At 29.5% G+C, this 18,579-nt stretch overlaps 1 protein-coding gene across 3 annotated transcripts in view; it reads left to right on the forward strand.

Annotated features, from left to right (window-relative positions):
- LOC145971153 (uncharacterized) overlaps positions 1-18,579 on the forward strand; it is a 49,443-nt gene that overhangs the window by 18,654 nt on the left and 12,210 nt on the right. For all 3 annotated transcript variants that reach the window (XR_014438784.1, XM_083098506.1, XM_083098507.1), the window contains exons 2-3: positions 16,582-16,790; positions 18,026-18,541. Coding sequence is in view for 2 of the 3 variants with exons in the window: in XM_083098506.1 (XP_082954632.1) it covers positions 16,629-16,790; positions 18,026-18,541 (678 nt within the window). In the remaining variant the exon portion in view is untranslated. The remainder of the gene's footprint in view (positions 1-16,581; positions 16,791-18,025; positions 18,542-18,579) is intronic.

The following is an 18,579-nucleotide window of genomic DNA, read 5'->3' on the forward strand; positions in this document are numbered from 1 at the left end:
CATGATAAATTCATCAAGCTATTTTTTTTTGTGTCTGCAACATTTTTAAATTTTCTGTCAGACGAGACGTGCTGCATCAATCGGAACAAATTATTTCAAAGTCATATATTCGGTGAGTAATGTCAGGTGAAGCAAAAGAATCTATTCAAAAAATCTATTTAAATTCAATAATGTGCTCTTGGTCAATTTCCTCACATAAAACTAAGCAATATAGTCGAGTGTGATTTATTATGAACTACTTGAAACTGATGAAATAGTAATTGCAGATTAAGATTGGTAATTTTACTTTGAAGGTTTCGACATTCGAACTTTGAAAATTCGAAATTTCGATGTTAAAATCTTCGAAAATTGAAATTTTGAAGTTTCAAATCTTCAAAAGTATATTATATTATCGCGATAGATACACATTTATAAAATTATATGATAAAATCTAAATAAAATTTTTAATGTTGCAATTATGTTGCTAAATTGAAAAATATATCTAAAAATTTAGATTTTTAATTTTTAATAATTTTTTAATAATTTGTTGAGTATATATATATTTATTATTATTTATTATATTTATTATTATTTATTTATTATTATTTGAGTATATTTTAATTAATTCACTTTCATTTACAATATTTTCAGCATTTTTTACATGAATTCGTCATTTGCAGAACTGCCGCATGCAGAAATATATTTTTCGAAGCTTCGAAGTTAAGGTTTGAATTCTTTCGAAGTTTCGAAAAAATCTTCATTGTCAAAAATAAAATCACTATCGTTACCAATTACTTTGTTTGAGCGAGAAATTCGAAAGAGATTGACTTTTTAAAGAAAGATCGTCGTCTAAAATTAAATTTTTTCATAATAATATTTATATATGCCTCATGTAACGAAATTGATTAAAGGCAAAATATTGGAACTGGACTAGATTATTTTGGTCCCACATGCGACATGCTTATCGGACATAGTTTCCGGACTATTATTTATACCAAGCGATTTAGCAGCATTGATAGAAAATTTAGAAATATTGAAGAATTGAATGGCTTGATTCATAAAGCAAGTAAAGATCAGCCTTTTTATCGGAATATATAATTTATCTAAAAGATGAAAGAAAATGTCGAAAAATAATAGGAATTGCTTTCATTTAATTTTACATGTTTAATTTTATATGAATTAATTTTATATAATTTATTAATAAACACATTGAATTTTAATTTAATAAACATTGAATTTGATAAAAAATAGTGAAAAGCTTATACACCTAATAAAATTGAAAAAGTTTCGATATCTTATGAAAAAATACGCAAATGAGGTGATGCTTTTTTCATGCATTCGCCAGCGGGAAAGGAAAGGACGAGAGAGTAACGCATCGACCTAAAACACATGTATGGAAATCGAATTACATTTATATGATCGAACGCGAGAGCTATACATATAGAGTCTTCAGATGTGGAAAAGAAAAAAAGAAAGCGCGTGCGCTTTCGTCTTTTGATGATTCTAGAAATCGCGATACGATACGTATGTCCGATTTCTTTCAAGAAACTGGGAAAACTTGTATTCTACTTGGTCGACATTGATTAAGGAACGTGATCGAGAAAAAGCATGTAATTGCAATCCGATACATAAATGCTATAATATGATTAAGCATTATACAGAAAAGAGGCGAACCCATCATTATTCTTCATATGCGATGCGTTCCTTCGATACGCATTATTTTTTTTTTACCGAAAGCAACATATGGTATTTTTGCGCCATTCGGTATCATTCTTTCCGAATCGTTTTACTTCTCTTTCGCAAATAGAACAATGCGTACATTATTGCGTGAGGAAGAAAATGCAGTTACTTCATATACAACATATTGTGTTATACAGGGTGTTTCGATAAAGGTGGACAATCTCTCATGAGAATGATAGAGCAGATAAAAATAACTCCAGAGATTTCTAAAACTTATCTTTAAAATTAAAATTTGAAGAGCATTTTTCTTAACTAACTTTTACATCTGTAGATTTTCATAATTTGTAATCATTACTTTTAAATAACGATTTTTAAAATAACATGATAGATTTCTTGATATCATATCGAAGAATCAGGAGCGGACCACCTTTTAACTTATAAAACTTTACAGTTAGAAGATTTTTTTATACATGTATTTTTAAATATGTTTTGAGATTCTCCAAATCTTTTTCTAAAAAAAGGATGTCTTTATTTCATTTCATAAAAATTAATTGGTTTTGAAAAAAAGCACATTTGATCAAAAGTAAACCTTTATTCAGAGAATAAATCAATGAATATATGAGTGTGTTGTAGAAACTTATATTTTATAAGGATTTATAAGATTATTTTACTTGCTTTATATGCTCATTTTTATCATAAAAAAACCCATACAATATTTTAAGTAGAAATAAGAAAAAAAATTATATATAAAAAATACTTATAGATAAAAATAGGGAATAATTATAAATAATTATAGATAAAAATATAGGGATTCAGAAATATTTCGTTGTCACGTTATATTGAAAAAAAAAAACAAATTCGTTTAATTGTCCATTTTAAAATGCCGTAGTTTCTAATGCAAGATCGACATCATTGGGAGATTGAATTTAACACTCTACAATAATTTCATATCTACTTCGCTATAATTCAATGAATGTATCAATTGATCTTATCAGATCCTGTAGCGAATCGACTCTTGTGCGGTACGCTAACGTTTTCATATTTCCTCACAGAAAGCCTAACGGTGTAAATCTGGTGATCTCGGAGGCCAAACAATTGGTCCTCCTTAGATAAACATCGCCGACCTACTCTTACATTGTAACGTATTAACAACGAATCCGCTATTCATGTTTGATATCTTCGACATTTCAATAAAGCGTTTTCTATGTTTATAAAATATTTTTTTTTATTTCTTCTCGTATAATAATTGAAATTTTTTTTTGTTTTGATCGATTTTTTTTATTGAATATTCGAAAAATTATATCAAAACTTATTTGTTAGTTAGTAATTTTTTTTTATTTTTATGTGACACGTATCTATACCGAGATTTTACATTGTATATGACATGAGGTTTGCCACTGTTAATAATATATTGCGGACAAAGAGAAAGGGAGGAAAAGAGCACGGCTACGCTAGAAACGATATCAGGACAGTCGAATCGGGTTTTTTTTTGCGACCGGACTCTTATGACGCAGGTTCGGTAAATATATAGTTCTCTCGAAAAAAAATTCATCTAAAATTCTAATAAAATACAATAATAATAAAGAATATAAAATTATTATACATATAACAAAAATATAATTAAAATTGTTTACGAAATTTATAAATGAGTATCTTTCTTTCATAATTATTAAAACCAAAATAATTAAAATAAATCATACTTCATAAAATAATATTTGAGAAACCGATTGCATTAGATCTATTATTGAATAAATTGAATTAGAATCTCTCTATAAAAATTATTACATATTCTCCAATTGTAATAATTAAAAATAATTATTAATAATACGGGATAATTTAAAAAATGAAAATTAGTAAATAAGAATGGAAGTAATAATATATTCCTAATAATATATTCATTATTAATATAAATCCAAATTTTATTAAAGGACAAATAAAATGAATTATAATTAGAAACTGATAAATATAAAATAATTCTTTATTAAGTAATTTAATTGCATCTATTACGTAGATACGGTAAATATGGTTCTCTCGAGCGAGACTTGGATTTCTATGCGAATTTGTCATGTGTGTAAACTCTTGTAGAATGGCGCTTCCGGATGACAGCGAGCGAGATGCGACGATATGGGAAAGAGCCGCACGAGACACATATATTTAATACACTTCTTCTTCTTTCTATATGTAGAATATCGGGGACACTCTGCCCTCTTCTCCTCTATTCGCCTTTTACAAGCAGTGGGAAATCTGGCGCGCATCACATGAGCACTATCTAGATCCGAGACGTAGCTCGGAGCATTTTGTCCAACCTAGTTGAAGTAGGATGTCCTTTATTGGCGAATCTTAAAACGGAACTTGATCACTTGTGCTGCAAAATGTATTAATTTTTTTCGATATGTACATAATATTTAATTTTTATATATTTTTATCTATTACCTTTTTTTAGGTGATATCCTATATGATTAAAAATAATGTCTAAATGAATCTTCTAAATTATTTATTTTCCATTACCTTTTTTTTCTTTCTCATAATCTCTCATAAATTGAATTATCCTTACACGTTCGACATTTATTAAAAAGTGTATCGTGTATAACTTCAAGTATGCAAATCCACGTACGCATAATTACATATAACAGACGCATATATTTAAAATGCAAAATAGAATATTTTAATATGATGTCAATGAAATAAAAAAAATACGCAAAATTACATTCATTCGATGACAAATCCAGGATGACTTGTAGCTAGAAAAGAAAGTTGCATATATAAATATTTGATAAAACTTAATAACGATATAAATAGATGTCCTCTTTTTGCATCCTCAAATAAAAAAAAAATATCACAAAATTGTAAATTCTATAGCTATATAGTCCAATCCGATATTTTGTTAAGAGTTGAAAATAATTAACTATTAAAAATTGTAAGAATTTATAAAAGACACTTTGTTTTTTAAAGATGTCTGAACTTTTGAAAGTATTATCGACTTTTACTTAGAAAAATAAAAAAAATATATATATATTTCTTATAAAATAGGATTTTTTGTGAAAAATCAATAAACTTCATTTAATTTTCAATTTTTTTTCTTTTGTAGATATTTAAGATCTTTGTATTTTGACTATTTTTTATTTTTTAGGTGACAAATTTAAACTATTTACTCTTTCACTATTTTAAATGTAAATCACATTCATATTGCTGTATAGTTATGCAATTATTAGATTATATTTTAATTAGATAAATTTTCTAAAAACAAATCAAAATTGAACTTAAATGAATTGTGTTTATTATAGATATAAAATGAAGTTTATAATTTTTAAAAATGTACTTTAGTCACTATTTTAATAAAATTAATTAATGAGATTTTTGTTAAAATAATATGTAATTCGGGTAATTTTCAGTTAGATGTATAATAAAAATTTTTATTATATATCTAATTAAAAATTGAAAATTACATCTATATATCTAATTGAAAATTATCCGAATCATATTGTGTTTAATTAATTTTAATTTGCCGCAAAAATCTCATTGATTTATAAAAAAAAAAAAATTATTTTTGAGAGAAAGACAAATAAAAGTATCAAAATTTCAGTTTAACTTTTTTTTATTATATTAACAACAAATTAAAAGGAAAAAATAATATTATATTAAGAAATAATAAAAGAAAAACCAAATTAATTTTCTTTCAATGGAAAAGAAAACTTTTTTCAATATTTATATTAAAAAAAAACGGTTGTTTTACATCTCTAACTATATTTTAAGCAATGATTCACATTGAAGATAGAGTTTTCAAAAAAACGTAGGTACATTTGAGTGAGTCACATTCGAAAATCGAACCATGTTCGGGTCGGGTACATCTTAGATCACGACTCAGATTGCTGAGACGGAATCTAAAGACATTTCGCGAGATTTGTGGGACTTTACGTTATCTTATCAGGCGATTGTATGTATAAAACGATATTCCTCTTTCGGAGAGCGTTGTCTTTACCAGGACCATACGCGGAATTAATATCGTACATATTCGTATAGCGAGACGATAACGAGATGTTCAAAGGCGTGGGACGAGTCGAATCGATACGACGAATCGATACTCACAATAAGTAATGTCGATCGCAAGGTTACGGAGGGAAAGTCCACGCCGTGCATCACCCACACGCATTTTTCGCGCATTCCGATTCCCAAAGTGAAAGAGGAGGCGAGGAGGAGCCCGACATTAAAAGAAACGTCATACATATGGATAAAGCGTGCAATCTCCGACGCGATGCATTGCGCACTCATCCAGCCTACGGTATGTGCAAAACTGCATGTTACATGCGTATCGCAACTGCGAAAATGCGTGGAAAGCCGGTCGGCGCCGCCGGCGAGAAATCTCTCGGCGTTCTTCGGAATAGCAAAGTCGGGAAAAAAGGCGAGAAATTGAGCAGATTTAGAGCGCACTCGGAGTTTCGTAACGCGAGCGGCCGAAATTTTTAATAGACGAATATTTATATTAGCGGAAAAATTTTATAAACGAAAGTAATAACGATATCAGCCGGAATTATGAGAATTCTTTCGCAATAACGAGAGCGAAATTAAAATAATTTTTCTTTTCTTTTATTCGCTGGGAATAGAATAAATGATTTCAACTAGCATTGCATTATAATTTTACGTAGCTTTAATGAGAGAATACGCGTATACCGTAACTAATAAATATTTAAAGATAAATATCGCCATTTTTTTCGCACATATAATTTTATATTAAATAGTTCTACATTTTATATAATCCGTGTCAGAGTTAGAGCATTGTAGATAAAAGTCCTCACAAATTTTGCCCATAAATTTCTGATTGTTTTAATGTTACATTTTTTATGATAAAAATTGTTTTATCCTAAAATTTGATGCCTTTTCTTTCAATTAATGTAACAGAATAGTGCAAGGTATTATTGTATTGAAACACTTAACCTGACTTAGGATTCGAAATGCCGTGGTAAAGGGTATCCACCTATCTCTCGTACTCCGATCGAATCTCGGAGCAAAAGGATCAAATGCACACGTACAGTCTAACTGAAGGAGTGGTTATACTTCGTCGGAGCTGGTCGACCTCGTTTAGGACCGGTAAGAGCATAATACACGAGCGAGGCCGTGTCGCTTGGACGAAAAGAAGTCAGCGTAAAATCGATTTTTCGCGCCTTTTGCACTTTAGATACACGTCCGACAGTAAGTTCTTCGCTTCTCATGTTGTACTATCAACATGTAATGCGTCTCATCATCGTTGCGTAGAAAAGATATGTGGACGTGATATTTTCATTCTCGAAGGCGGGCTTCCTTAGAAACGTGTCTTAGATTGGCTTATACCAAGATTAGGATTGTACGAGGTACCAAGACTAATCTTGATATTGATTTATCGAAATTCGAGACAAGATTAAGGCAAAATTTATAATTAATTGTCAAGACAATGCCAAGACTAACATTGTCAAGATTGTGATTTTAAAAAAAGCTAAAATAATGTATATTTATAAATTAGATGAAGAAAAAGTCATTATACAAGAATTTAAAAAGTTTTATTAAATAAAACCATTTATATTAACAAATTTAGAAACAATTAATAGAATAAACAAAATAAATAATGTAAAATTTTATACAATTATTTAGCTACACAAAAACTTGATGTACAACACATGTGATTGTGTGCGTGTGAATCGTATTTGCATTCTGACATCATTATATGCATCTTTTTTAAAAAACAACACACACACACATATATATATAATATTTCGAGAAGTAAACAAATAACACATAAATAGTAATAATTTTGTCTTAAATTATACTATAAAGATTGATGAATATTATCTGAAATATATCATTTAAAACGATTGTTTAGTATGAGATAAAAAATTGTTGATAAAATCGAGATACAAGACGAAATTTTTTTCACAAAGATTCATTTCACTCAAGACAGATAAAAAATTAGAGTTTCCGAAAATTTCCAATACCAATACAATATTTTTTATCTTGTTTTGAGTTTTGTGCGATCTTTACTCATGCCTCCTTGCGCTAAAAAGTTCTCTCATTCGACGAGAGATTCTTGACAAAGAATGTTACACTATACGCGGTGTGATGTTACGCCCTTGAAATTCGAAAGGTTCGAGCGAGCCGGCTGTTCGAGTATTGAGAACTAACCGTAGCATTCTTGTTTTTTAAACAAAGAAACGAAAAATACATCTTGCTCAACGAGAAATTCGCCGAACATCGTTCAAAACATACTGCTATTTTCTACAAAACATTATGTTAATTCTTTATTAATTTCACATCTAAAATAAAAGAATTAATATATTAGAATATTCTACATATGTATATTTTCTACGAATTTAATACTCCAATAGACTATTTTTCATGCTATATTATTCTTTGAAAAGAAAACTTTTAGAGCCTTTTTCTTTTTTTTTTTTCAAATGGAAGGAGACGAGTCCTATTATGAAATTGATATTTTGAAATGCAAAGTGTCTCGAAAAGGTGTATATCCGAGAATAGAATGATTCTTTTTTGATCGTGAGCCGAGAACCGGTTTACTGTTTGTAGTCAATATGAATTCTGTCACTTTCGGCGCTAACAAACACACGTTGTATGTTCTATAATAAACTGAAATACAATTGAAATAGAATAAACGCATCTTTTTGTTGTGCGATACTCGCGATATTCACGGAAGGAGGAGATTCGTGACATCCTGTTCTCCATTTAACTGCGCCAGGAAGTATACAATGTGAGCGTCTCTTCTCATTTTTCGCGTAATTGTGTGAAACATTTGTAATTATCTCCCTCGAAGCTGTCAGATGACCCAGATGAAATACACGAGTTGAGATAAAAAGTCTTGCAGCTACGAGCCATATGAAAAAAACAGATTGACACTTGTCAAAATGGAATTTAATTTAATTTTTTAATTTTATTTTGTTAAAATGGAATTTAATTTAATTTTTTTATTTTATTTTAATTTTAATTTTAATATTTTAATTTTATTATATTGTTTTTTATCAAATTATTTAAATAATTTATTATTAGTATTTTTTAAATAAAGTGTGTTTTTCCATAATGCCATGCGATTATTGCGTAGAAATAGCGCTTTGTATCGTTGCAGACTTATAAGGCACCTGTGCCAAGCTAATTCGATAAACATAATTATGCTAAAGTGCATAGCAACGTGCATTGTTGCTGATGGCATATCAATAGTCGCTAAATGTCTTTTGTGCTGCGGTTAGCACTCCCCAGTCAATACACTCATTAAACTATAACGAGATTCTCTGTTGGAGTTACATGAGATATCAAACCTAGCCTTGGTATTGTCTTGTCTTGTCTCGAAATTCGAGACGAGATTAAGACAAGATTTTTAATCAGTTATTACAATATATAAGACAATATCAAGTATAAGATTGTCAAGAGAGAAATTATTGACCTTGTCAAGATTATTGATTTTTAAAAAAAGCTAAAATATGTAGATTTGTAAATTAGATGAGAGAAATTACACTCTCAAAATCAATATATGTACAAACTTAAAAAATTTTATTTAATAAGTAAAAATATTTATATTAATAAATTTATAGAAACAATTAATATAACAAATAAAAAAATATATTTTAAACATATTTTATACAATTATTTAACTATACAAAACTTTGTATATAGCAAATGTACGCAGTTTTTTGATCATGAATTATCTCTGTCCTTTCGTAAAAATAACGAAAACACAACGAAAAAAAAAAAATTATATATATATATATTATATTGTGTTTTAAGACATAAACGAATGAGTCATAAATAATAATAATTATCTTAAATTATATTATAAAGATTATATGTTAAATATATTGTCCGAATTGTTCGGTATTAGAATAAAATTGTTTATTATTTAAATCTTATATTATACAAGGCGAGATTTTTGCTATAAAAATTCACTCAAGATAAGATTTAAATTCTCAAATTTTTTCAATACCAATATAATTTTGTTACGAATATTGTTTTGTCTTGATTCTTATGCAATTCTATTCTCTATTGTACGAGAATTAAAAATAAAATATATAACATAGCAATTGGATAAATAAAAATAATTTTATATTTTAATTAAAATTGTAATTTGTCAAGGATGAACTCGGAAATAACTTTATGGAAACTTGGAGTATCAAGGACATGATGTTTATTTTCATAATCACAATCTTGTAATTTTATAAGAAAGCAATTGAATCGCTGATAATTGCATTCCTAAAAAAATTGCATAATAGTATTGCTGTAAGATTGTAATAATTAATTTCATTCAAGATGATGACGAGTGCCTGTAGAGAGTTCCTCACTACGAGTACAGATTTTCTAAAGCTGCCGTATAAGTCACAGACACCGAAGAATGAATTTAGCATGGCCGTGTTTATTTGCACGGTGCAGGTGTCACGTGAAAAAATGATCGTTAATCATGTGACAACGGTTTCCAAACCGTTGCACGGTTTACTGTTAGACTCAGGGATTACTGAGATCGACATGGTACATGTAACCAAGTGCAATTCCTGTAGCTACAACATACTCGTTTATAAGATTCATAAATAGTATTAAAGTCAAAATTGTGAATTGCATTTCTATGGGTTCCTTGCATTACAATTAACTTTAATATTATTGATTTGGATGAAAATTGTTGCCATTAAAAAATTAAAAAAAATATTTCAGAAAACATATATAATAAAACTGTCAAGCTAAAAAAATCATAATTAAATTAAATTGCGATATAATTTTACTTCAATTTTTTTAAATTCTAAATTTAATAAAACAAAAATCCATTTGATAGCTACATCAATTCAATTAATATCGTTGTAGATGAAAACTGTTGCAATTGAAAAATTAAAAAGAATATTTCAAGAAACACGTATAACAAAAACATCAAGCTAAAAAAATCGTAATTAAATTAAATTGCGATATAATTTCACGTACAATTGTTATCCTTTTTTAATTTTTTTATTCTAAAATTATTATAAAACGAAAATCCGTCTGCTACATTAATTTAATTTATTGTATATACTTTGTCCCGATTAAAAATACAAATTAATTTCTAGAAATTGTAAAAATTGAAACATGACGATTTTTCCAATAATTATGACTCGCTGCGACCAAGCGACCACATCTCGCATGAAATGATGTAATTCGAGCTGTTAATACGCGACTCGAATGACTAGTTACCAGCCAGTTATTACCTCGCACTTGACCCATTAAGTCTTTTGCCTTCGAAGCGCTCTCGAACGACGTTCGAATCGACCCTGTGATCTCGAACGAACGGTCCTCCCCGCCGATTTCCTTCTCCTCTCTTGCGAGCATAATTCTCTGTACGTACGTAATTCCATCGAAATTCCCAGACGCTTTACGGTTAGGGCGAGTTTAATGCCCGCAATCAAGCGGTAGATGAACAGTAATTATTGCAGTACCACGAAAAGGAGCGCCTTAGCGGAATCTCCACATATCTTTTTTTTTACTTCCACCATGATGAGGGTACGAGGACTCTTTCTCGTTATTAGGGTTTCTGACGAACTGTCGGTTTGTGCCTATATGCGAAGATATGTACGGTTCGAATTACCGGTGATAATGTTCCTCGTATCTCCTACGTGTGTTGGCAGTGCTCATTACCGTGGGAAGTATCGTGAGACTAAGAACGAGTCGACATTTATTTCACGACACACTAAGTATTTTCCTTTGTGCAGAATGATTCGCACATTGTCTGCTCGACTAAACGCGACACTGTATGTCACCACGTCCTCATTTCCGCGTAAAGATACTTTAAGTGGAATAGAATTCATTTTGATGTAAAAACAAGTACTTGGATTGTTCACTGATTAATCACTAATTTGCGGTAAAAGTGTAATTTACAGATTAGATGGCTCCAAAAGAATCAGAAATTGTTATAAAATGATTTTAGGATCCTAAAATAGTCAACTAATTTTTCGGCTTAATTTGAAATTTTTTTGCGGTCAATTAGTCTTTAACATTTAATTAAATTAATTAATTTAAATTCCTCGCTAATTGATTTCTATATTTTAATCTTTACAACTTTTATCTTCGAAAATTTCGCATTCTAGAATTGAGCTAAATATGAATAATTGTGTAAAATTTTATATTGTTTATTTCAATTGTATTAATTGTTTTTAAAGAAAGTATGTCGATAAGATTCTAAATCAGCCTAAAAATATCACTTTTTCTTAAATATGTGAGGAATAGAAATTTTCTTTCATATTTTAGTAAATATAGGAGATGTAGAGTTTGTAGAAATACAAAAATATTTTTCTTATTTTTTTTAACACCATCCATTAAAGAATACGCCCTGAACTTAGAGTTGACCATCAAAAGTGACGAAAAATTATATTTTTTTAGTATTCGGTCGCAATTTTTTTATAAAGCGCATTTGTGTATCAAAAAAATATTTATATGTTGTGTATGACTACAAGACACAACATACATAAAATTGGTTAAAGTACTGCAATGCGCAGTAAAAAAATAAAACCCGATACTCATAATACAAGATACAGTCTGTTTTATGTTTTGTTACTCGTGTTATTTGAAAAGTATAGAAAGAATAGTTACTTTATTTCTTTGGACATCATTATTTATTTGCTTTAGATCACACAAATGCGCGAAAAAAAATAAAATAAGAACGTCAATATAACTATTAAGATAATATCATTGATTGACTATTATTTTTATTTCAATAACATCTTTGAATCATCTTTAATTCTTCTTTATTAAGTTCATCATTATTACGTCACTGGTTGATATATATATAAGCAAAGTAAATATTTCAATAAAACTTATATATTTATTAATATATTTCTAATAATAATATCAATTTATAGCAAAAACAATTAGATTTATCGACACTCCTTCTTCATATAAATGTTTTTATTTATTAAATAAATAAATATTAAATATTAAATAAAAATTAATTAATTAATTAATTTAATTTAATTTAATAAATTAAATTAAATAAATATTAAATATTAAGTGAAATTGTGTAAGATCGTATATAATATAATATAATGATTTTTTCTCATGTAATTGACAAATACGCATTTTAGTCTTTCTAAAATCAATAATAATGACAAGACCAACAATCTCTTAATAATCTTAATCTTAGTATTATTTCAACAATTAATTATAAATTTTGTCTTGATTTTGCCTCGAATTAAAAAAAAGCAAGACAATATCAAAACTAGTCTTGGTATTTTGTGCAATTTTAATTCTCAGAATGCTCAAATTTGTCAAAGAATACTTGAAGAGTGCTTACATTCTCTATTCTAAAATTTACACATATAATATGGAGTAAAGAATATATCGACTTTCAACAACTTTCACAACTCACGAATTCTTATGAGAAAAATGAAATAAGTATAATTAGATTTTTAAAATAACAGAGATTTTATACAGAAAAAAAATGATAAAGCCGCGAGCACTTTTTGTCTTCGTAAAGTCACGCTTGCTTGAGTATTGCGATACGTAAAATTTACTGGCCTCGCCCTTCGGCTCGCTTTGGCGCGTCATCTCAATGGAATGAGAAGTCGAGGTCCGCCTTCGCGACTGTACACTTCGAAGAAAGAGACTTGGCGAACGATTCGTTTTGCGTATGTGCAAATGTAAAGGGATTACCTCGCTCAGTCACGGAATGCACAGTTACGTAGGGAAGTTAATTTATAATAACCGCAATACAGTAACCGCTATATGCGATAATCGTTATATATAGTTACGTAGCAACCGTTAATTTGTAATAATTGCAAAGTGGCATTATTATAAGAATCCGCGAGTCCGGTTACTGAGAGTCGTCTCGTGAGAGATTTACGCATCCCAAACTCCAATGATTTTCCGGTTTTGAGTAAAATGAAAAGAGTACTAATTATTATGTAGAATTCTGCTCGAGAAGGAGATAGCATGAGTTCTCCGCTGTTTAAACAGTATCATTTTGTAAGAGATTGAAACCGCAATTCGCTATTATTCATTAATTCTTAATATAATGTTTTGAAAATACCTGTGTTTAGTCACAACATTTCATAAATAACTTTGTATAGAGAAATGAAATCTCATTTCTATGATTATGAGAAAACAATTTTCTATCAATTACATGTGTACAATTTCATGTTATTTCTATCATTAAACATAATTCAATTATATGCAACGATATTATTTGCAGCGACAGATTAGAAGCCTTATATATATGTATGTATCTAAAATCAAATTTTAGCAATCTTTAAAAAATCTTAAAAAATAAAAGAAACAAAATTTTTAATTTTTAAAATTAATTAAAAAAAATTTTATAATTTTTAAAATTATTTTAAAAAATACATATAAAGTGGATTATCTTCAAGAAATATTTAATTAAAAATGTATAGACTTTCTCTAACAATAAGAGAGTGAGAGAGAGAGAGAGAGAGAGAGAGAGAGAGAGAGATGATTTTTAATTCTTTGAAGTATGTTATATAAAACTACAATTCCCTCTCCAATTATAATTAATACAATGCAGAAAGTTTGTATTTATTATACAATGGAAGAAATTAAAAAGCACCAAACTCTTTTAGAGACACAATTGCGTTTCCTTTTAAAGAACAAAATGAGATTCCAAACTAGGCACCGCTCTGGCAGTTTTATCAAGAGCTGGGCCTACATGTTAAACAGTCTTTCGAAGCTTATTGAAATTCGTCTCTCTTACATAAGGATTATCTTCAATCTTGATTCTATCAATGCTTAGTTTCGTCCTTTTGTGAAGTCAGCCCTTTTTGTGGCTCGCTGAAAAAATTTTTTTTCCACCTTTGAAACGTGGAATTTAAATTTACCACCTAACCGTGAAACACGTTCTCGTCATCGTCAATCTTTACGTGACCGCGACGCGCAGACTTTTCACGCGCACGAGAGTCGGACGAGAACGCAAGAGATGTAACGGATCAATCGAGATTGCCAACGGTACCTCGTATCCTGGTCTGCGAGTACTCGCGAGTCCCGCATGCTAATGGGACGACTCTTCTAGGGTTGCATAAGACTCAAGGCAAGACGTATTCGTAAAAATAATATATTATTACAGTATTGAAAATTTTCGAAAACTTCAATCTTGTCTCGATCTCGAATGAATCTTAGCAAAAATCTCGTTTTGTATTATCTTGTCTCGATTTGATTATCAATTTTTATTTAAGGCTGAACAATTTAAAATAATATTTAACATATTCTCTTTATTATAATTTATAAAATAATAATTATTATTTATGTGTTATTCAAAAAACACAACAAGGAATATATCTATACATACATTCCTTGTCTTTAAAAGGCAGTTGTATATCAAAAATGCAAATGGGGCTCATGCACATAATCAGAGAAACGTGCAGTTTTATGTAAATAATTGTGTAAAATTTTATATTACTTATTTCGTGTTTTGTATTCTTATTGTATTTATTGTTCCCAAATTAGTTAATATAAATGCTTTTATTTATTAAATAAAATTTGTTAAGTTCATACATAATATAATGATCTTTTCTGATTTAATTAAAATGTATATATTAGCTTTTTTAAAAAAATCAATCTTGACAAAACTAATATTCTCTAAACAATTTTATTCTGGGTATTGTCTTCATAATTAATTAAAAATCTTGTCTCGAATTTCGAGAGGAAATAGGACAATATCAAGACTAGTCAAGATATCTCGTTCAATCCTAAACTCTTCATCTATGACGTTTCGGTATATTTGCGATGTTTCTGGAGTGTCAGTAAATAATTAATCTTGGTACTTGGAAGGAAAACATCGATATAAATATAATTTCTTGTAAATACTTATGCTCTACCATATCAATCTCTAATGATACGATCTACAAGAATCTTGGAGCCTGTTTTCACTGATTATTGCAAAGAAATGACAGAAATGATTTACCGAGATTGTAAATGAGTGATGAAAATAAACAGTTTTTCGCAATAAAACTTCAAAATTAAAGCGGAGGAGATATATAAAATATGAAAATGGTAGATATACAGCGCGAAATAAATTCTTGTTCCGTTTCTCCATAAACTTATACCGCAACCTGCTCGTGGAAAAGAGGATTCGTGATGGCACAGTATTTTTACACAGTATTACTTGCTAATGACGGGCCAGAGGCCATCGCTGCACATAAAACCGAGACCGGAAGTGAAGCAATTACTCAGCTGGCCGGACAGCTCCAGTCAATTGTCCCGATTGTATTTGCAATGGCTATCGCGCTGACCGAGGCTGTGGACAGGAAAATGTATTCACTCGTTTCGTTTTGAATTTAATGTCCTCCATCCAACATAATCGCTCGTTGAAACTGCACTTGATCATTGAGAGAATTTTAAGAAGAAGCTATAATCAAATATTTGATTAAGTTTTTCTAGTAAAGATTTTTTCAAAATATTTTGAAAAATTGAAGCTAATTCAAAATTTAGATGATTGTTATAGAATTTTGAAAAAAAGCAAAAAGTAATATAAATATATATAATTTTTTGTTATATATTATAACGAACATTGAGAATGATTAAAGTAAATGTAAAATGAATAATCGTTTCAAGTATTTCTAGAAATAAAACGCATTAATCAATTACAATGATTATGCTTTCAAACAAAAATTTATCCACTTTCTTATAAAAAAATTTATCAAAAATCGATTATTATTCTTATCTAAATTGAAAAGTAGAATAGGCGGCAATTATTTGCATCCCGCGAATTCAACTCTGGAGAGAGAGAGATTTGTTGCTGTCTCTATAAAAAAAAATCATTTTATAAAAAAATGAGTTGCTTTATATATTCGAGGTATAACTCTCGCAATCTCATGATCCGGAACGAAATAGCTTTTCATGCACTATCACGTTCCTTAGTCGCCGTAATGCATCGCGTTGCACCGGCTCGAAGAGAGAGAAAGAGAGAGAGAATCGAACGATTACTATTTCCAGGGTGATGATGTAACGGGACTTTCGCTGTCGCTGTGGGTGAGGCAACAATGTCCACACAATGCAATCGCTTCGTGCAAAACGCCTGGAAGAAGGAACTCTGTTCGAACTGTTTCAAGCCGAGGGAGGAACATGCGGCGACCGACGATATTCTGCGATTGAACGTCGAAAAGGCTTCCACAAATTTGAAGATTGATCATCTTCAGCTACAGGTATATATCGATTTATTTCATAAATTACATATACATATACACGGATTTGGTGTATATTATATTCTAATCAGAAATGTATAATTGATATAATATCGAAATAATGTCAAATGTTGAAGTAATATTGAAATTCTGATCGAATCTACATCGAAATGGTACAAATTGTTGACGAATTTTTGACTATCATTTCAAAATAATTTCATCATCGAATTAAACAATTAATTATGTTCAAATGCCTTGCAAATTAAAAGTTATTTTGCGATTCTGTTTACATTATAATTCAAAAATAAAATTAAATTAAAGATAGAACACTAATTTTTATTAATTTTATTAAATAAAAAACATTTAAAAAATAATTTTATAAAAAATATATAATTATATTTATATTTTATATATGTATAATAATCAGAATTCTATCTTGAATTCTGTCACAAATTATATATATCGTGTAAAAGGTATTATAAAATTGGGAAAAAGATTATTTTAGATGATCTATATATTATCAATGGGAGGAGGGGGAGAATATTGCTAGTTTATATCCAAAATTTTATCATGCGTATCTTTTACTATTTATAAATTTGTATATTTATTATTGATAATAATAAAAACATCTCTTATCATTCAATTATTTATAATCTCAAGTATTGCGAAACATTTATAAGTAATATTGCACCAAAATAGACCTTTATTTTCAATAGACTTTTAAACTTAACGGGCTCTCAATCGCTCAGACGTCGAATCAAGATTGAACTGACATTATACTTCTGATTGGAATATGTTCTGCAGAGTTGAATTTAGATAAATCTAATTTTTTTGCAATTATCAAATTAAGTATATCAATTGTTTTAAATATTCTGTTTACATATTACCTGTATTTTCACACATACACGATTTAATCTTCATGATTTTTATCTTCTACTCTCAATTTACATATATTTGTTATGTATAAATTTAAATAAAATTATTTTAATTAAAATTAAATAATATTAATAATTAAATTAATAATTAATAATAAATATTTTATCTGAAAAAGTGACACGTAACATTAAGTATTCAATACTTCGTACGAAGATAGCACCACTTATCGCTTATATTAATTAAGAGATAAACTAGTTTTAAAATTATTTGTACAATTATGTCCACATAATTAACGATATCAAATTTATCGAAACTAGTTTCGCCACATCGGCGACGACATGCATACTGTATGTCCGACATAATAAGATTGATCGTTGCAGAGCATCCTTCGTAGTAAAGCGATTTGCCGGAAGGATCAGCGCAAGAAGAACGTCGGCTTCCCGGAGTCTCTCACAGAGATAATCGGTTATGGTGGCGACGATTTTTCCGATGGCGAGGAGGAGAAGGATGCGGGAAAAATCGACTCCGTGAAAGCGGAGGACCTGGTGCCGGATAGCGAGGAAGAACGCGCGTTATTCAACCTGACTCGCTCGAACACGAACTTCAATACGATCAGCGCAAACTTGACGGACGTCGTGGACAATCACGATGCGACCAAATCGTCGTCGTCGTCGACGACGATGACGCCCGCCAAGTCCTTCGCTTCTCTGATGCTGGGGAAAGTACAGAGAGACGCCGATGGTAAGAAGACAACCCTCTTGGTGTCCGTGACACCCTTCGGCGGGGACGAATCTGTACCCACTGCCAAAAGACCTATCGATCGGAAAATTAACTTGCAGACCAGTCCGCTCAAATACAAGTCCGGTGACGGAGGAATATCAGATAACACTGTTGAAGTAAGTGATAATAAAAAAATATCATTTTAATCATTTAT

Source organism: Camponotus vicinus, unplaced genomic scaffold (assembly GCF_025532165.1).
Source record: "Camponotus vicinus isolate PSW18456_S1 unplaced genomic scaffold, iyCamVici1.0 SCAF_4, whole genome shotgun sequence".
NCBI classification, from domain to species: Eukaryota; Metazoa; Arthropoda; class Insecta; order Hymenoptera; family Formicidae; genus Camponotus; species Camponotus vicinus.